At 37.8% G+C, this 22,088-nt stretch overlaps 1 protein-coding gene across 6 annotated transcripts in view; it reads right to left on the minus strand.

Moving 5' to 3' along the window:
* The window catches only part of LOC106868605 (uncharacterized), a 158,280-nt gene that overhangs the window by 5,109 nt on the left and 131,083 nt on the right, over positions 1-22,088 (minus strand). For all 6 annotated transcript variants that reach the window (XM_014913947.3, XM_014913946.3, XM_014913948.3 and 3 more), the window contains 7 exons: positions 21,327-21,425; positions 16,738-16,849; positions 13,917-14,050; positions 12,230-12,485; positions 11,621-11,715; positions 1,813-1,954; positions 370-573 (listed from right to left, as the gene is read on the minus strand). In XM_014913947.3, coding sequence (XP_014769433.2) covers positions 370-573; positions 1,813-1,954; positions 11,621-11,715; positions 12,230-12,485; positions 13,917-14,050; positions 16,738-16,849; positions 21,327-21,425 — 1,042 coding nt within the window. The remainder of the gene's footprint in view (positions 1-369; positions 574-1,812; positions 1,955-11,620; positions 11,716-12,229; positions 12,486-13,916; positions 14,051-16,737; positions 16,850-21,326; positions 21,426-22,088) is intronic.

A 22,088-nucleotide genomic window follows, 5' to 3' on the forward strand; every position in this document is an offset into this window, starting at 1 on the left:
AAATTCTCAGTATGTTGGAGAAGCAGGTTACTGTCAATCCCTATATATTTATGATTATAAATTTTTACCGAAGAAGGTTTTTTCATACTGAGCTACCCGGCAAAATTGTTGATTATTAATTTTATTACTAATTGACGATTCCCTGCCCTGCATATCTATATATATATATATATATATAATGGAAAACGGACATCAATCGAAGATGATGATGATAAAAAGCAGTGTATTTCAATAGAAAGATGGTAACCAAAATGGATGCATTAAATGGAAGAATACTATAGCAGATTTTTCTAAAGACATCATATATACTGATGCAGCAGATACAATACATTCTAAAGTTTGGGTCAACAATGATATTTCTTCACAAACCTTGAGCATCACCAGGTGAATATTGTCCACGTCCACGAAGTTCTTTTATAAGTCCACCAAAACTCTTCTCAAAAGGGTACTTCCCACTAAAATCAAAGAACAATTTTGCTCCAAGCATGGTACCAAGCCAACCATCTGGATTGTATTTTTTCTGCATCATCATTGGAATGTAGTCTTTACGTAATCGAAATGTGTATTCAGCTTCTGAAATAATTTAAAGAAAAAGAAAAGCAATTAATTTCTTTAAATGTTGCAGAAAAGTAATGAAGTAAAAATCTTTAACAAAGAAAAATGAGAAAAAAACCATAAGATTTTTCTTATGATTTTGTCAAGAAGTTGACACTGTCTGTGATAATCACTAAATCCTTTAGCATTCAGAGTATTCTACCGCATGTAATGCTTATTAATCCACATTGTTTCAATTAATCTTGCATTATCTCATAGCTTTGAGATTTTGATGAGGTGAGTGGTTATTTTTAGAATGACATTGTAGGGTAGGTGTGAGAAACCGGATTTGGCCAGTTTGGATATAAAATGGCTAGAATATTTGGGCCGGATATGGCAGGTTTAAATGCTGAAGGATTAATGTGGCTTTTTAATTTGATACATAAGGCCAGGTGGTGAGCTGACAGAATAGTTCAGTGGAATTTCACCTGTCTTTACATCCTGAATTCAAGTACTCCTGGGGCCAACTGTGTCTTCCGTCCTTTTGGAGTTGAGAAAAGTACTAGTTGAACCAGTTGGGGTGGATATAACTGACTTAGCATGTCCCCTGAAATTGCTGGCCTTGTGCCTAAATTCAAAAGCAATTTAGGCAGAAAGCTTGGAGATTTTAGGGGCAGGCTTAGTTGATATCATTGTCTAACCCCACCCTTCATATTTCTGCAACTTAATTCTTAGCCAGAATCAGCAAAACTTACATATGTGAGAAGGTCGTACCTTTTGAATTACAGATACAACCGACCTGTTGGGCTTCAGTACAGTTTCTGTCTACCCTTGCAGGTCGTACCTCAGCATTGCTGCACACAATTAATTGAAACCACTAAAATATATATGATGATGATGATGATGATGCTGATGATAATGATGACCATATGGTGTGCTGGTGCCACGTAAAAAGCAATCAAGCTAGTGTCACAGATACAGCATCCCCATTGGTGTCACACGTAAAGCATTGGTGCTGGTGCCACATAAAAAGCACCCAACACTCTCTGTAAAGTGGTTGGCATTAGGAAGGGCCTCCAGCTGTAGAAACCATGCCAGAACAGACAACTGGAACCTGGTGTGGCTCCTGGCCTTGCCAGCTCCTGTCAGAACATCCAACCCATACCAGCATGGAAAACAAACATTTAATCATGATGATGATTATGATGATTATGGTGTGTTCTGTAATTTTCCTGTCAGTTATAGTATATTTTATATTCTATGAGTTTCGCTTCTCACCTGTACGACAGCTAGGGCTTTGTTTGTATTTCTCAGACATGCAAATTAAGACAACAGCAGCGTTTTCTATACCACTAGCCATGGCTTGTAAATTCGAAGGCCCCATACAGTCAACATCTATCCATAACTGGTAACCTTCTTCCTGAAAGAAAAGAGAAGTTAGAATGCTAATAAATACATTGACCAATTAGGATCTTCTAACTTTCATCTAGAATCGTAGCAGACTTCTTGGTGCTACCACAAAACATTTAAAAACAATTTTCCCCTCTTTTCAAAGAATGGTTTTTCTTGAAACTTCAATATTTTCGTCTCCCCATGGTAGCTGAACATAATCCATCCAGTGTTCGGCTGACATTAAGTAAAACATATATTGTCACAAATATTCAGGTTGGGTTTCTTGTGTGATCACAACTTCCTCCTTTGTTCTCACCTGTATCAGAAATATTAAACCTGATCTTGGCGCATTCTCCTTCAGTCCTAAGGGACATGTAGCTGTATGCATATTCCATACAACAGGTGTATATATATATGTGTGTTGCCCAAAAGATTTGAAAAAATTATTCAAGTAAACGTTGACTTCCTTTTCCTTGACTGTTGCCCAAAAATCCTTGGTTCCAATTTTTTAGGTGTCAGCTCGGCTAAAAAGGGTGTTGCTTAGGCAACGCTCTGGCATCTGCCACTGCTTCCCCTAGTTGCTGTGCAGTGGAAGCAAATTTCTTAACCACACAACCATATCCATGTCTTAGCTGTCAGAAACGAAAGCTTTATTGCAACAGATCTGGAAATAAATTCCATTTCTTTGATCATTCCAGATTGAATTCTGAACTGATTTTGTTTGGTGTATATTTTATGAAAGTCGACTCTTGCCTCTTTTTAGCTGTTAAAAATTCATTCATTGTTCTGTTACATATCACACGTGATAGCTTACACTATAAAAAAACAATGATGTCCACCTATAAATGAGCAATGAACTAACTGAAATGTTTAGGTGGTGTCTCATGACACAGAATAAAATACCATTGTCGGGGGGGGGGGGGGGAATTTCTGGAATGTGGGAATTTTGGGTGAAAAAAATTAAGGTGATGAAAGATAAGAGAATTCTGGAATTTTCAGTACAATGCCAGAAGGTTGTGTGTGTATGTGGGAAGTGCAAGAGAAGGAGAGAGAGAGAGGGGGGAGACAGTAGAATAGAGATGGTAGCAAAGTGCTGGGCATATGCCACGATATGGTGAGACAGGGCGTGGGTGTGGGTGGAACACGCAGGTCAGAAGCTAGCGGATAGCAATGATACAGGACCAAGAGAAGTGATGTGGTTTGGTTTGTTGTGGTTTGGTTTGTTGTGGTTTCGTTTGTTGTGGTTGAGTGTGAGAGAGCTTTTCTTGTTAAGTGTGCTTGGGACACACAGTGCTTCTAGAGCTCAGTTTCGCTCACATGGACAGGCTTCTTTCAGTTTCCATTTACCAAATCCACTCACAAGGCTTTGGTCAGTCTGAGCCTATAGTAGAAGACACTGATGATGGTGGTGATGTGTTGGAATGTACTCTTGAGGAAGAGTGGAGGGTGGAAATAAGTGAAGTGTCACAGAGGATTGGAGAGGGTGAGTGAGCAGGGGCAGGGAATAGAGGTGGGGGGGGCAGTTTCATAAGAGTGTGAGCAGAGATGGTTGGAGAAGAAGTAGAGGTGGTCGTAATGAGTGATGGTGAGAGATATATATTCCTGTAGGAAGCATGGCATCAGAAAAAGTGACACCTTCCTGAAGTAACACGTGAGTGCCACCTTTATTGCTACCTGACAATGTTTATTATTTTTTTTTTTTAATTTTAAAACCAATATATTTTTTCCAACTCAATTAACTCTTAGCTTTAATTATTTCATACTAACTCCAGATGTTGTTATTATTTGTATTCTTTTGTACATAAATCAATAACATTATTATATAGAGTTACATATCATCAGTGTCGTCATCACCACCACTGTCGATGACGACAATGATGACGATGACAATGATGACAGCAACGCTGATGACGACAATGATAATCCTTTCTACTATAGGCACAAGGCCTGAAAGAGTTTTTACAGCTGGTGTCCAAGTAACTCTCAGGACAAGACCCTTGAACTGAGGTGGGGAGGGGAGGAGTAGAATGTGATGGAAATGGAGGAAAGAATGGTAGTTATAAGGAGATGGAGGTGTGTGTGGTGATGTTGGATTTGTTTTGATACTTGAGTATGCAGATGTCAGGATGGGCAGAAGAGTCCTTTGGTTTCATCTCCGTCACAATAGATGTCTTCTCAATTAATTCAGAAGTGGTCCGTCCGTCCGGTCAGCAAGTCATCAATTGTTGAAGTTCATTGTCTGAGTTAATAAATAATATTTTCTTAAATGTCCTTTTCATCATTTTGATGGTATAATGGTATAATGGCATGGGAAATGGCATGGTTGTTATTTTGGTTGATAGTTTATGCTCTTCCCTCATTCTGTTATGTGCTAAAGGCAGTCAGTATTTTTCTGTTTCAAACACTGACCACCTCCAGCATATAATAGACCAAGGGGAGAACGTTTAAGCAATTAAACAAAATAACAACCACTATTTTCATGTGCTATATGCTATATATTGGTACATCTTCGTATGACCCCCACCCCAAAAAGTAGTATTGCCAGTAGATATCACTAGGCTGGCATAAAAAATAGGGGCTTAGGAAGGGCATCCAGCTGTAAAAACCATGCCAAAACAGACACAGAAGTCTGGTGCAGGCTCCTGCCTGGCCAGCCCCTGTCAAACCGTCCAACCCATGCCAGCATGGAAGGAGGATGTTAAACGATGATGATGATGATGATGATGATTCAAAATGTTTCCTGTATACAAACTTAAAGGATATATATATATATATATATATATATATATATATGTGTGTGTGTGTATATATATCTATATCTATATCTATATCTATATATATATATATATATATATATATATATATATATATATATTAATCAAATTAAATATACGACTGAAAGAGCTACTAATAGTTTCATGCTGTTATGATACTTGAACAGACATAGAGTAACTTTTCAGGCTATGTTTATGCATTGTATATAATTTTTTAAAAATCAAAGATGTTGGTCAGTAAGAAAATAAGAAAAACATGGAAAAAACATGAAGAAAGTTGGTGCAAAAAATGGTTTGAGAAAAAAGAAATGAAATCAAGAATTATGATCCTTCCCCACCACCCGATTGTAGAGAGCTCAAAAAATACAACAGGTTTAGAACACAAAACAGTCTACAAGACGCAATCCAGAATGTGTGTGCCCTTCAATTCAATAAAAGAAGCATCTCCATGTGTCTACATCTGCTAAAAATTTGTAGAAGTTATATGGTATTTTTTATTGAGTGGCTATTAAAAATTTTCCTGTATTTATATGATTTATGTATATCTATCAAGTCCTACACATTTCATTGTGTGTGTGTATGTGTGTATGTGTGTGCTTTGTGAGCTTTTTCTAAATTTACAACTTTAGTAACTGGATAAACGTGTCATTTGACCTGCTACAAAATCAAAAACATTGCATTGAAAGCAGCTGGCTTTGAGATCCCTTTGTGACATATTTCTGCTCCAGTTGCTCTGTTGAGTTGGATTTGATCTATTGAAAGAGTCATTGAGAAAACAAACAATGACAACTGTTTAAGCTGATATTATACTCAAAGACCAGACAGAGGAGGAGGGGTGAAAACAAGAAATGACTACTTGGTAGCGTATAAGTGGGTGTGTGTATATATGTGAGCATGTTCATGCATAAGGTCAAAACCATAGGTGCTACTCACAAGTATTATTATTATTATAGACGTTGCACAGTATACAATATTGTGAGGTTATTGATTAAAAATATTGTGCCTACCGGAGGTTTGTATTGCTTGTCTAGTCACAACAAGGACCTCAGACTGACACTACTTTATGCAATATTCGTGCAGTTCCAAGTAATGTCGACTTTTGCAATACACCTAGATTGTAGGGTATTTCTAAGGTTTCCAGATGTCTTTTTTTCAGATTGGGTGGTATTGAACCCAATGCTCTGATGACAGTAGGGATAACCTTTATATTCGACTCTCGTAGCTGCCACATCTTAGTAATCTCAATAAATTGTCTTTTTCCAACAGCTTTACATTTGCCATTGTTCTTGTCTAGCAGGGCTTGTTCATGGCACTGGATGACCTTTTGGTTCATATCAACAGACCACTTGCATTTGTGAGCACATTGCATATTTTGACCAGTACAAGGACCATGCTATCCGTAAAGCCTTGTGAGTGGATTTGGTAGAAGGAAACTGAAAGAAGCCCACCATGTATATATATATGTATGTGGGTGTGTCTTTGTGTTTGTTCTCACCATTGCTTGATATGTGGTATTGGTGTGTTTACGTCCCTGTAACTTAGTGGTTCAGCAAAAGAGACTGATAAAATAAGTACCAAGCTTAGAAAAAAAAAATTATTAACACTGGGGTCAATTCATTCCTTAAAAAGATTCATCAAGGCAGTGCCCCAGCATGGCCACAGTGTAATGACTGAAACAAGTAAAAGATAAAAGATAAACTGGGGGGAGAGAAATTTCTCCCCCTAGCCCTGACCCTATGATTATAGACTGAAAGATGTTGAAATGTCACCTGACCTCTCTGATTATTCAAAGTGGTTTACTTCCTTTCTTCCATGTAATTACAGATTTTATGTTTTTCAAAAATGTTATTTAGAATGACAGAATTTCTCAGAAGTTACCCCGACACTGTTGCCAATTGTTCTTCTCATTAACATAATTGTTGTTGTTGTTGCTGTCATTGTCATCACAGCAGCAGTCATCGCTGTCAGTATTGTTGCCACCGCCACAAGATTCCTATCTTTGACAACTCCACTAGGTTGGTCAACACAGTATATCTTGGCATCTAATACTGATTCTATCTAACTAAGCTCCACCCTGCCTCCCAGAATTTTCTTTATTTACTGTTTAGCAGTACTCCAGTATGGCCAGAGCCATACTTGGCATAGTAAATTCTCTCTACCAAGCAGCCAGCTAATTAGATTAAAATTTTACATCCTGTTGTTGGGGTTTTATTGTGTCACTAGCAATTTACATTTAACTTTCAACAGCCCAGTCCACCTAGCTGTAATAGGTACCACAGTTTGTAATGGCTCCGTGGGAAAGACATTTAAGATAATATAGTTCTAGATGCATCATGCCTGGAAACAAAAAGTTTAGATGGTCACCATTGGAACACTCTTGATTATCGATCTGCCTGATCAGGGGCTGACCGGGTGCTAAACATCAACAAAAAGCGAGAAACATTAGTTTTTGATTAAAAGATGGGATGGTCACTGTTGGAATGTTGTTGGTCATAGGTCAGTTGAGATTAAACAACAACCGCAGCAGCAGCAACACAGCTTCCTCGAATCATACTTGCCATCTTTTGAACAGGAAGGACACACGTTGAATTGCCCCCCCCCCCCCCACTCACCAGAATAATACTAATTGAAATGCTTTTGGTCGTAGGTTTAGATTGATCAGGGCTAATCTCTGCTTAAATGGCAACAACAATAACAACACGAACAATAAATGGTCGTTACTTTTCACCAGTTTCACACCAGTTTATATTGTTTATCCCTTGAAGGACGTGTGTGTGTGTGTGTGTGTGTGTGTGTATGTGTGTGTGTGTGTGTGTGTGTGATGAGCTTCTTTCAGTTTCTACCTAACAATCCAATCACAAGCTTCAAATGCTTTTCTTGGAGTTATCTCCCTTATCACTTTTAGATTTTTAAATACTCAAAGAGGGAGATTTCATCTCTCTCTTTTACTCTTTTACTTGTTTCAGTCATTTGACTGCGGCCATGCTGGAGCACCGCCTTTAGTCGAGCACATTGACCCCAGGACTTATTCTTTGTAAGCCTAGTACTTATCCTATCGGTCTCTTTTTGCCGAACCGCTAAGTTACGGGTGACGTAAACACACCAGCATCAGTTGTCAAGCGATGTCGGGGGGACAAACACAGACACACAAACACACACATATATACGACGGGCTTCTTTCAGTTTCTGTCTACCAAATCCACTCACAAGACTTTGGTCGGCCCGAGGCTATAGTAGAAGACACTTGCCCAAGGTGCCATGCAGTGGGACTGAACCTGGAACCATGTGATTCGTAAGCAAGCTACTTACCACACAGCCATTCCTGCACCTGTTGATTTTTTTTGGTATAATATTCATGGCTTGAAGATTTTCAACTTATTTTTTACATGTATGAGAGAACATACTGTATTTATAATAAGTATACAAAGTGCTACTTGGTGGTGTTTTCTGCATATTGTATGAAGAAATAAAAATTGCTTTCTTTTTAGCTAAATGAACTAATGGCTAGTGGTTGGTACTAGGAAGGGCATCCAGTCAAAGAAGCCATGCCAGGCATCAGAGCTTGGTGCAGTTCTCCCATTTGTCAGATCCTGTTGAACAATTTAACCCAAGCCAGTATGGAAGATGGATGTTAAACAATGATGATAATGATAATGATGATGAGGAATTAGTAGAATGGTAAATATCACACTATCACCTCTCTGTAAATCAGTTTACTTTTATATTTCGCCTCAAAACTGTTAAATTTTATCCATTTGAATAAACTTACCCAGTTATAGGAAGATGTGAGCTTAACATGTCAAGTAGCAAAACTCTTCTCCTGGGAAACAGAAATTCAAACTCTTTTAAATCTTTTTAAAAAGGGAAAATTTTTTCAAAATGTCTGTATTCTTGTCTCATCTATGGCATACACTTTTAACCTTTCAGCATTGTCTCGTAGCTTCAAGATTTCAATGATATGACTGTTTGTTTTTAGAATGACATTGTAGGTAGGTGTGAGAGGCTGGATCTGGACAGTTTAAATGTTATAGGGTTAAACATACATATAACTTTATTGAATAATTTTCGCTGTCACAGATTTTTGCTTTTTTGATTTGCTTCAACTGGAAATTCATAGAAGGTAAATATCTTACTGACAAAGCAATTAACTGTCTGCCTAGCTCAACTCATTTGCATAACAATTAACTTAATTGCTTTGACAAGAGAAAACATGCTAAGTTTACTGAAAGAAAAACAAACAAACCCCAAACAAAACATAATCAATTCAGATTGTTTCCCCAAAACAAATGAACTGAGTTGTCAGACAATCAAGTATATAGTGCCATGCAGTATCTGTTATGGCAGTCAACAACCTCAGTTCAAATCCGGCTGAGGTCAGCTCTGCATTCGGTTATTTTTGGTGTGGATAAATAAAGCCTGAACCCTTGAGCATTCAAATCAGCCACTGGCCTAAATATTCTCCCTGTTTTATATTCAAACTGACCGTATCTGACCTCTCACACCTAAACTGCAATTTCATATGGACCTAAGAATAAAGAAAAATAGATGGTGTTGCTTTCACAACATTGCTGTTAAGTAACCTGAGTTGACCAACAGAGGCTCAACACCTAGAAGCCATCTTGGATTTGTCTTAACTCTCTCTCAGTCTTCACCTGACATCTGATGAGATGGGTGTGTCCTACATACCCACACAACTTTAAGTCATGTGGAGCTGAGTCAGGGTGTCATTAACAGGGTGTCCTTTTGAGCATTGGGCCTCATGGAAGCAAAGTGGCTGAGCTTCTTTTGAGTGTTGGGTCTCATGGAGGCAATGACCAAGATCTTTGTTGTCATCATCATCATTGTCATCGTCATCATCATCATCGTCATCACCATTATTGACATTGTTGTCGTTGTTGTCACGTGGGTCACATGAAATTATGCCAGAACAGAGAACTCAATGGCTAAGTACATTTCCTGTTGCCAATTCACCCAACGCACTTCACCCCACTTGTTTTCAAAAGAGCTAATTATTATGTGCAGAAATGAAAACAGATGATTGACACTGCGTGAATGAGCCGTTTGTTTAGAAAGACAGCATAACATGTTGAGACGTGTCGAGAAACTGGGACGAACTTACATACTGGATGGCATGTAAGTAACACCAACAACAACAAGGCTCACTGTTTACAAACAGTGGATGCATGTGAAGATACGGAAAATGCAAATTCCCTTACACACACACACACACACACACACACACACATAGCATGTTACTAAAGTAATAGTGATTATCATCAATGTGACGTGGGTTTGGTTGTAACATGGTGCGTCATCATCATCATCATTATCATCATCATCATCGTTTAACACTCACTTTCCATATTGGCATGGGTTGGACGGTTTGACTGGGGACTGGCAAGCCAGGAGGCCTCACCTGGCACCAATCTGATCTGGCAAGGTTTTTCTACAGTTGGATGCCCTTCCTAACACCAACCACTCCGAGAGTGTAGTGGGTGCTTTTTTTACTGAAAGAACCCTGTCATGTGTGCTTTTGTGTCTATGTTTGTCCCCCCACCACTGCTTTACAACTGGTGTTGGTGTGTTTACATCCCTGTAACTTAGCAGTTCAGCAAAAGAAACTGATACAATAAGTACCAGGCTTAAAAATTATACAAGTACTGGCATTGATTTATTCGACAAAAATTCCTCAAGGCGGTGCCCCAGCATGGCCACAGTCTAATGACTAAAACCAGTAGAAGAGAGGGATAAAAGATATATATATATATATATATATATGAGAAAGTTGGTATGTGAAAGCACGTGGTTGGATGTATAAAAGATAATAAGAGTGAAAAAACTACAGAAGGCTTGTGTTACATGGTTAAAGTATATATTTAAATTATGTCAGAAAAATCTTATAAAATCTTTTTGGTATATAAACATTGTATTTTGAGAAATAACTGGTTTCGTGTTGTCTTTTCAAATTTCTCTACTTCATTGTAACGTGTTCGCTCCAGAGTAGTTTTTTCACTCTTATCATCTTATATATATATATATATATATATATATATATATATATATATATATATATATATGTATACATACATACATATTAATGGCCTAGACATTAATACTGCAGTATTACCAGTATTACTAGGATAGAATTTATTGAAGAATTTCACCAAAGAGAAATGATTTGGGGAATGTGTAGTGAAACTGTGATTACCGTATTAGGAAATAATGTGGTTGTTTTTGGTTTTAATTAAATGTAAATAGAACTTCACCCACTAAAAGCGTCCATCCTCAATAATTAATATAATTATAGTGAGAAACTAAAAGTAATAGGTTCATGGTTTTGCTTTATCTGTTTTAGAAAATTAAAGATTAGAATTGTTGTTATCAGATTTATCAAAATGGAATCAGAGATTTATTTCCCTTTAACCAAATTCTTCATCAACTTTTGCCATTTTACTGCTGCCTGCAAAATTAGGCAGACACACAAGTGAGTAAGTGAGTATATAGTGATCTGTAGTTAGTAGATATTGATTTCCTTCGCAATCTGATTGATTAGTAAGCCTTCCTTTACTAACATCCTATAAATTCCTACAGGCAATGCAGCACAGTTAGTTATCCACAAACACACTGCTACCATTTCCTCACACACACACATTACAGCAGTTCCCTACCACCAAACTTACCAATCTAAAGACTGCCAATCAGTCAGCACTGCTTCTCTACTCTATTCTGTGTAATAAAAAGGGAGAGATAACATTACAGTGTCGCTTATATTCTCTAAATCCATCCTCTGCCCTCCGCTCCATTCCAAATTCCTCCAACTAAAAGCAATTATTGAAGCAAGTTGACACAGGGTTGACTCAAGGCTGACTCAGGGCTGATCAACAAAAGTAACAACAGTAAGATCTGAAGTGGAAACCAACCTTTAACCTGTCTCGGATTCTCCATACACTTTCTTTGTCTACCACTGAGTAACTGATAAAAACATGTGTCTTTGCTCTTGCACGGACCGTCTCCTCTGGAAACAACAAAAGAAAAAAGAGAAAAAAAAAACAGGAATTTCATTTTGGGATTGGATTTTTATTTTTTTTTTTTAATTTTGGAAATAATAATTTTTTTTTTACAAAACAAAATGTCAGCAAATGGATTTCAAGAAGAATAATTTGAATAAACGTCCTGCTTCTCAAGTCAGACAGACTCATAAGTCTGTTAGTTTTTTTTGGCGCATATATTTCCCCACTTAGATGGGACACTGGTCTGTCACAGAATCACCCATTTTATAAATTTGAAATAGAATTTTGAATTTTAAATAGAATTATAAAATTAGACAAAATTATGAATATCAAACTGAATTTTAAATTTTAAATAGAATTTTGAATTTTAAACCGAATTTTGAATTTTCTATAGAATTATAAATAATAAGATTTTAACCATCCAAATAAAACTCAATATTTTTAATCTCATAATCTGTTTAGTTTTTTTAAAAAAGCATTAAACAGAAATGAAAGTGAGAAAGAAATGAAAAATCTTACTGTCAACCTCCGTTACTTGTGTTGCTCCATTTAATAACCACAACACCCCTTTAACATTTGCACTGACTAGTTTGTCTTTGTTGTCTTTGAGAGATTCCAGTAGAGTTACCAACGCTTGTTCATCATTTATTAACCTTTCGTGCACATTTTCATCAAACATTAACGTCCACAGAATCCTTGCAGCTGAGCATTGCTCGCGGACGTCATCAAATTGTAACATACGACTTAGCATCGATAATATTCCACCATCAACAATCTAAGAATAAAAAAAAACAAAAACAATATATACAACTGTAAAAAAAAAAGTGGTAAAGAAGAAATAACAGCAGTGACATCTAGGATTTTATCTTTCATCATTTATTTTTTAATTGCTTCAGTCTGTGGCCATGTTGGGGCAGTGCCTAGAAGAATTTCGGTCAAATGAATCAACCCCAGTAGTTTTATTTTCTAAAGCTCGACACTTATTCTATCAGTCTCTTTTGCCAAACTGCTAAGTTACTACTGGGATGTAAACACACCAACACCAGTTGTCAAGCAGTGGTGGGGGACAAACGCTGACAGACAGAAAGACACACGCACACACACACACACACATACATATATATATATATATATATACATACGTACACATAAATACACATATATGCATACACACACACACACACACACATATATGTGTTAGGAAGGACATCCAGCTTTGTAAAAACCTTGCCAAAACAGACATAGAAGTCTGGTGCAGATTCCTGCCTGGTCAGCTCTTGTCAAACCGTCTAACCCATGCCAGCATGGAAAACAGGCGTTAAAGGATGCTGCTGCTGATGATGATGATATGATGTGTTTCTTTCAGTTTACGGCTACCAAATCCACTCACAAGGCTTTGGTCGGCCTGAGGCTATAGAAGAAGATACTTGTCATCATCATCACCACCATTATCATCGTCGTCATCACCATCCCCACCATCATCATCATCATCATCATTTCCCTCCTCCTCCTCCTCCTTTTCATCATCATCATTACCATTGCCGTCATCATCGTCATCATCGTCATAGTCATTGCCATCATCATCATCATCATCTTTTAACATCCATTTTCTATGCCGGCATGGTTCGGACGGCTTGACAGGAGCTGGCCACCCAGAGAACTGTACCACTCTCTGTTTCGGCAGGGTTTCTATGGCTGGATGCCCTTCCTATAATGCCCACCACTTTACAGAGTGGACTGGGGGTGCTTTTTATGTTGTACCAGTGCAGTGCTTCATACGTGGCACAGGCGCTTTTAATGTGACACCAGTTAAGGGAACAGAGGTAGCCCTCTTTCTGTTGAGGAGATTCTTGGTGATTCCTGTGGGGCAAACAAAGAGAGGAAGGTGGAAGAGAGTTAGAGAGAGAGAGAGAGAGAGATGGAGAGAGAGAGAGAGAGAGATGAAGAGATAGTGAGAAAGAGAGAGAGAGAGATGGAGAGACAGTGAGAAAGAGAGAGAGAGATGGAGAGACAGTGAGAGAGAGAGAGATGGAGAGACAATGAGAGAGAGATGGAGAGACAATGAGAGAGAGAGAGAGATGGAGAGACAGTGAGAAAGAGAGAGAGAGATAGAGAGACAGTGAGAGAGAGAAGTCTTAATCTCAAAGAAGCATAAGTTTAATTCCTTCAGAATAAAGAACAGAATATGGTCTCAAAGTAAGTTCACCTTTAATTTGTTAGAATCTGTGACAGCCAACTTTTCCAGGCCTTGCACAATCTCGTATGGGGTGAAACCTTTGTATCGTCTTTTATTGCAGTCGAGAGCTTTATCAAGCCATTGAAGCATACACAAAATGCTCCCTGAGGAAGAAATAAAAGTCACGACAATCTTTATAAAACAAACAAACATAAAAAAAGAAAACAACAAAATCAAGAAACAAAAAATGAAATGTTTAAATGCAAGTGGCAAAAGATTTTTGGTTAATGGACATGAGTTAGAATAAGAGTGAAGAATGAATGCATAGTGGGTGTGTCTGTTTAGAAAAGAGTAAAAAAAAAAAAAAAAGAAGACCATCCCTAAGTACAATATCTGTTTCAACACATAGTTTCATGTCAGGGATCTTACAACACAAATTCATAAATGGGTGTGTATTTATATATATATATAATAGTAATAATAATAATAAATATGGATAGACACAATATAAAATCAAAAAGGAAGACTTCAATTGTCCCTAATAGTGACTGAGGATCCACTGTAGCACCTACATTGCTAGAAATCAGTGTCAAGACCCTTGTAGCCACAAACATAGCACAGGTCTATGTACTGATAGGGGAGTTAACTGCCCCATAGTGAGCGAGGGGGCTAAATTGGCATGTCAGTTTCGCTTGAAATTAAAGCTCATCAGTAGTACTACTACATTGCTTGTAGTTAAGTCAAATCCTCTTGTCAGTAGATAGATTATTACCATAAGAATCATGTTACACGAAGGAGTCATACCCAATGACTGGTGTAGCAGCACCATAGTCAACTGCTACAAAGGTAAAGGTGACGCTTTAGATACAAATAATCACAGAGGCATCAAGCTGTTAGATCAGGTTATGAAAGTTACAGAGAGGGTCATAGCCCAACTAATTAGGGAGCGAATCAATTTAGATGAGATGCAGTTTGGGTTCGTGCCAGGTAAAAGCACTACTGATGTCATATTTCTAGTAAGACAGCTGCAGGAGAAATACCTAGCCAAGGATAAACCTCTGTACCTGGCTTTCGTTGACATGGAGAAAGCCTTTGACAGGGTCCCCCGATCCCTTATCTGGTGGTCAATGAGGAAACTTGGGATAGAAGAATGGTTAGTGAGAGCTGTGCGAGCCATGTACAGAGATGCTGCCAGTAAGGTGAGGGTTGGAAATGAGTACAGCAATGAATTCCGGGTAGAGGTAGGGTCCACCAAGGTTCCGTCCTCAGCCCCCTCCTATTTATCATAGTCCTCCAGGCAATCACAGAGGAGTTCAAGACAGGTTGCCCCTGGGAGCTCCTCTATGCTGATGACCTTGCCTTAATTGTGGAGTCACTATCAGAACTAGAGGAGAAGTTTCAGGTGTGGAAGCAAGGTCTAGAATTGAAGGGCCTTAGAATCAACCTAGCTAAAACCAAAATCCTAATAAGTAGGAAGGTAGATAAAACACAAACCCCTTCAGGTAGATGGCCCTGCTCAGTATGTAGAAAAGGAGTAGGTAGTAACTCTATAAGATGTACCCGGTGCAAGCTATGGACACATAAGAGGTGCAGCAACATCAAAGGCAGGTTAACTAGGAAGTTAGTTTTTGTATGTGGCAGATGTTCAGGTGCAATAAAGACTGTAAACAAACAGGAAACAACTTCTATCTCATTCCAGGGTGAAAAACTAGAGGTAGTCGATAGCTTCCGCTATCTGGGCGACCAAGTTAGTAGTGGGGGTGGGTGCGCTGAAAGTGTAGCTGCTAGAATAAGAATAGCCTGGGCAAAGTTTAGAGAGCTCTTACCTCTGCTGGCGACAAAGGGTCTCTCACTCAGAGTAAAAGGCAGACTGTATGACGCATGTGTACGAACAGCCATGCTATGGACACATAAAAAAATGGGCTGTAACTGCTGAGGACATGCGTAAGCTCGCAAGGAATGAAGCCAGTATGCTCCGTTGGATGTGTAATGTCAATGTGAATACCCGTCAGAGTGTAAGTATCTTGAGAGAAAAGCTGAACATTAGAAGCATCAGTTGTGGTGTGCAAGAGAGACGATTACGCTGGTATGGACATGTGGTGAGAATGGATGAGGATAGCTGCCTGAAAAAGTGCCACACCCTAACAGTTGAGGGAACCCGTGGAAGAGGTAGGCCCAGGAAGACCTGGGCTGAGGTGGTGAGGCAAGACCTCATAGGCGATGACTACTGACCGAGACCTTTGGAAATGTGCTGTGTGTGAGAAGACCCGGCAAGCCAAGTAAGATCGTTGCCAGTGCCCCTGGACTGGCTCTTGTGCGGGTGGCACATAAGTTGCACCATTTTGAGCGTGGCCGTTGCCAGTACCGCCTGACTGGCCTTCGTAGGATTTTCGAGCGAGATCGTTGCCAGTGCCCCTGGTCTGGCTTGTGTGGGTGGCACATAAAAGACACCATTTCGAGCGTGGCCGTTGCCAGTATCGCCTGACTGGCCTTCGTGCAGGTGACACGTAAAAGCACCTGCTACACTCTCTGAGTGGTTGGCGTTAGGAAGGGCATCCAGCTGTAGAAACTCTGCCAAATTTAGATTGGAGCCTGGTGTTGCCATCCAGTTTCACCAGTCCTCAGTCAAATCGTCCAACCTGTGCTAGCATGGAAAGCGGACGTTAAACGATGATGATGATGATGATGATGATGATGATGATGATATATATATATATATATATGTATATATATATATATACACACACACATACAAAAAGAGAAAGAGAGAGAGAGAGAGAGAGAGAGAGAGAGAGAGAGAGAGAGAGAGAGAGAGAGATAGAGAGAAGAAATAATCAAAATGCAGCCTCACCCGTTTCCTCAATTAATGTCTGGTTGTCTTCCTCTTCAACAATGTATGCCATAGTCATCATGGAGAGGACCTTAAACATTTCATCTTTCGAAGAAATAAATGTCTGAATCACCTGAAAGTTGATAACGAGCAACAAATGTTTATGGGGGACATAATGATAATGATCATGATGATGATGATAATAATAGTAATAATTATTATAATAATACCCTCCAAACTACTGACCAATTACATGTCTAACAGCTATATATAAAATACTAACATCCATCATTACTGACAATACACACCACTTTCCTGACGGATAACAAGTATTCCCCAGTGAATAAAAAGGTTGTTAACATGGCTCACATGGTTGTTGAGACCGACTTTTAATCAATAAAATGGTTCTTGAGGACTGACACGAACAATGCTACAATCTTTTTATTGCATGGATTGATTACAAAAAATATACAAAAAAAAAGTGTTCAGCAACAAAATCCCCCAAAGCTGGATTGAGAAATGCTTGGATATGAATAAAATCTCTCCATTTATTGGTATTTTTTTGTTGAATTGTATAAAGCAATGGGTAAGAACTCTCTTACTGAATCCAAAGACAAAGTTCTATGAATGCTGGTGACACAGACGTAAACTGTGGCGTTCCTCAAGGGGATTCTCTGTTACCATTACTCTTTGGAATGAGTTTGTTCTCTCCTAAGTAAGCTGCTGATTAACCAACCCTTGACAGGTCATATTTGTATCAAGGATCACTGGTCCTTGTAGGATATTTGTCGAGCAATTCCATTACTTCTCTGAGATTCCTTTTTGCGTGGTTTGTGTTTTTATCAGTTTCGTCTACCACATAAGTTTGTCTCTTTCACCAAGCTTCTCTTCACTCTCGTTCATATACTCTGTACATGGGTGCAGAGTATATGAACGACAACTCAATCACCTCCTTTACATGGATGATCTAAAACTTTACGAAAGATGGTCAACAAACTGAAATGACTTTTAATTGTGGTAAAACAGTTTCTGTGACAATTTGGAATGGTGTTTGACTTTGATAAATGTGCTAAAGCCACATTCTTCAGGTGAAAAACCCCTAAAAACAAACAATATAGAGATAGACAAGTCTACCGACACCAAGGACTTAAAATCTGGAAAAAAATTATCAATATTTAGGGGTATGTGAAAGGGATAGCCATCCAGCAAAAAAAAAAAAAAAAATATATGGAAAGAATTTTATTGTAGAACTAGAACCAGCCAAAAGAATAAACTGAATGTAAAAAACAGGATTGATGCACTCAATATGTTAGCTGTTGTGACCTTCAGCATAAAAGGGTCCACGGGATCAATAAAATTGATACAAAATTAAACAAGACCCTCACAATGTATCACACATATCACCGAAAGGCAAATGTAGATAGACTACACATCCTACAAAAGGATGCGGGACATGGACTGATGCAGCTGCAACTCCCTCCAAAGCTAGCAACCAAAGAGGTAGAGATCTGTCTAAAGAACGCCAATGGCTGGATACTTAAACTTGTCAGCAAATTATGAAAGTTCCCAAAGAATGCTCTCAGTTTGAGAAGAAATAAAGAAGTATGCAAAGAAATTAAAAATGAACGAGATTGAGGAGAGACTCAATGAAAGAGAAGAACCTAATGTGATAAACGGAACTGATAAAAACACAAACCGCACAAAAAGGGAATCTCAGAGCTGCAAAATGGATGGAGAAGTAAAGGGTCGATAAAATAAGTACCAGCCGAGAACCAGGGTTGATGTTAATCAACTTACGTCCCCTCGCCTGAAATTGCTGGCCTTGCGCCAAACTTTGCAATCATCATCATCATCCTCATCATCATCATCATCATCATTATTATCATTATTATTATTATTATTATTATTATTATTATTATTATTATTATTGGTATCGATATTATTTGTATTTTCAGTCTTTTTCTAATTTGTCTGAGTGGTGCCCCTCTTACCCATCACCCTTGAGGCAAATAAATGAATTCTTATCCTCCTCCTCCTACTACTACTACTACTACTAAATATTAATAATTTTTATTTTTATTTTTATTTTTATTTTTATTTACCCAAAAGGCAATGGATGGATTCCGAATGCAATTTACATTATCATAAAGTAAAAATAAACAAACCAAAAAAAAAAAAAAAGAAACCCAACAAAACCAACAAACAAAAAAAAAACCTGCATCAGTCTTTAATAGAGGCAGTTTTATTTATGATATTTTTTATTTTTATAGAATTATTGTTTTTTTGTTATTTGATTATTTTATTTTGCTTCTTATTCTTTTATTCATGCCAAGTTAATAGAATAATGTGAGATTAAAGCACATTAAGGCAGACAATAGAAAATATGGTCATGTAGAAAAACAGGAATTGTAATGTAGGTTTGTTGCATGTTTCAACAGAGTTTCCAGCTTCAGTTCCACAGTTTAACAGCAGTAGTAGTAGTAGTAGTAGTAATACTAGCAGTAGTATTTGTATTAAATAGTTGTAGCAGTAATTCTAATAACAGTAGTAGTGGTAGTTGTTGCAGTTATTATTATTATTATTATTATTATTATTATTATTATTATTATTATTTTTATTGAAGGCGGTGAGCTGGCAGAATTGTTAGCACACCGGGCGAAATACTTAGCGGTATTTCGTCTGCTGTTACGTTCTGAGTTCAAATTCTGCCGAGTTCAAATGTGTCTTTTATCCTTTTGGGGTTGATAAATTAGGTTCCTGTTGAACATTGGAGGTCGATGCAATTGACTATTCCCCCCCCCCCAAAAAAAAATTGCTGCCCTTGTGGCAAAATTTGAAACCATTGTTATTATTGTTGCATTGAGTTCCACTGTCTGCTTCAGCATAGTTTCTACAGCTGGGTGAGTCGTTGCTGATGCTAATCACTCTACAGAGTGCACTCGGTGCTTTTTATGTGGCACCTGCACTAGTGAGGTTGCCAAGTACATGGAAGAACTAGAAAAAGGGAAAAGGGGGGACAAAGGAAAGCGTTGGGGAAAGGTAAAAGACCCTTGACTAAATGGGGGTAGGTTTGGGGGTATTTGAGAGGGGTGGGGAGGTTGCTATTGTTTAGATCACTTTAACCGTTTGTTAACACGGAGATATGCGGTCGTCTTTTTTGGTTTATTTTAGAAGCAATAAAGAATATGCTAAAATGTCTTTTGTCATTGTTTAACTTGGTGTTTGGAACATGAAATTTTGGTGGAAGGTTTTAATTTAGATAAACTTTAAAACAGGAAGCTTGTAACTTTAGAAACAGAGGCAGTTACAATGGGGTCGGTGTCAAAAAAAAAAAAAAAAAAGGTCCAATTACCTCTTCAGGCAAATTTTATCTACTAATTGCATGGGAAATATCAGAAAACCAAAATTTTTCAACAATCCCTTTCTTCTAGAACAAACTAATAAAACAAACAAACAAACAAACAAAAATATCATGTTTCCTGTCAACATCTCTTGACATCTGTCAAGCACACACACACACACACACACACACACACACACAACATGTTTTCTTTTGTGAGAAATATAAAGAAGCTTCTTAAAACCTTCCACTAAGTGTAATACTACCATGAAATTTTATCCCTCTATGATGAGAGCTAATCCATAGAACTTCTATGAGCTAATCGATCGCACTATTATGAGAGCTAATCCATAAAATTATTATGAGAGCTAATCCATAACCATACTATGAGGACTAATCCATAGCACTACTATGAGAGATAAATTATAGCTGTACTATGAGAGCTAATTTGTAGTGTTGCTATGGGAAATAATCTGTAACACTACTATGAGAGATAATCCATAGCACTATTATAAGATATAGATGATAGCATTACTATGAAAGCTAATCTAATGTTAGACTGGTCCTTCCCAATCTTTTCACCACCAAGGTTTACTCAGCCATCACTCACAAGTCAGGGTGATAGATGTATCATGCTTTTGGTAATTGTTTTGTGCTTCTGTTTCTGTTGTCCTTCCATCCTTGCCCCAGAGGAATATCAAGGACATGGTAGGCCTTCCCATCATGCATCCAGATTGCAGCTCGGGGGCGGGGGGGGGGGGGAGGAAAAAAAACCATTCTGCCTGATTCAGGAATTGAACCCTAGACACACAGTGTGTTTAGGGTTACATTATTCAATGAGTTTCTTTCTTTCTTGAAGATTGATGTGATGATGACAGATATAATCTCTAATGTCATGGATGGTGATAATGATGCTGCTGTCACTGATGATGATGATAATGATGACGATGATGATGATGATGATGATGATGATGATGATGATGATGATGATGATGACGATGACGATGATGATGATGATGATAATGATGATGATAATGATGATGATGACGATGATGATGATGATGATGATGATGATGATGATGATGCTGATAATGATGCTGATAATGATGATGATGATAATGATGCAAAATATGTTTACAGAATTAAAAAAACAAGTAAAACCCAACAGGAAAATAAAAGACAAGAGAAAACGGCTGCCCCACCCTCCACACGCACACACACACACACACACACACACCTCCCAAAGTCAAAGAAAAGTAATGGCACATACCTCTGAAGTCTTCTGTTCTTTGAAATAATGTTTAATGGATGGATTCCTGGCAATGTTATGAAGGATGCTGAGTGAAGCTTTGATGATGTAATGAACATTCTGGAAAAAGAAAGAAAAAATGGAATCTTTTGACTTGTTTTAAGAGGTTTGACATTTTTTTAAAGAACCATTCTATGTCTTTACATGTGTGTGTAAAAGACTCTCAAAGATTCGACCCCAAACTTTGACATACAAGAAAGAATGAAGATAAAGAATTCCTCAAATCTTCAGGAACCTTTCAGCTGTGCTTTTGACATTCAACCTTTTCATTGCCCAATTTCTATTGAGGAATTCTGCTTTTATTACAAGTAATTTTTGAAAATAACGAAGGAATTAGTATAATAACTTTGCCGTAATTAACCCTTTTGTTATATTTCTGTTGAAATTCCTCTGCTTTTGTTTGAAGTAATTTTAAAAATAATGAATTTTGAAAAAAAAAGGAAAAAAAAAAACATTGCTATGATTAACCCTTTTGTCATCAAATTTCTGTTGAAGAACACAGCTTTTGTTATGAGTAATTTTGAAAATAATTCTTTTCTTTTATTCTTTTACTTGTTTCATTCCTTTGACTGAGGCCATGCTGGAGTACCACCTTTAGTCGAACAAATCGACCCCAGGACTTATTCTTTGTAAGCCTGGTACTTATTCTATCGGTCTCTTTTGCTGAACTGCATGTGTATGTATGTGTGTGTGCATATATGTATGTATGTATGTGTGTTTGTA

This window comes from Octopus bimaculoides, chromosome 14 (genome assembly GCF_046866305.1).
Source record: "Octopus bimaculoides isolate indiv1 chromosome 14, ASM4686630v1, whole genome shotgun sequence".
NCBI classification, from domain to species: domain Eukaryota; kingdom Metazoa; phylum Mollusca; class Cephalopoda; order Octopoda; family Octopodidae; genus Octopus; species Octopus bimaculoides.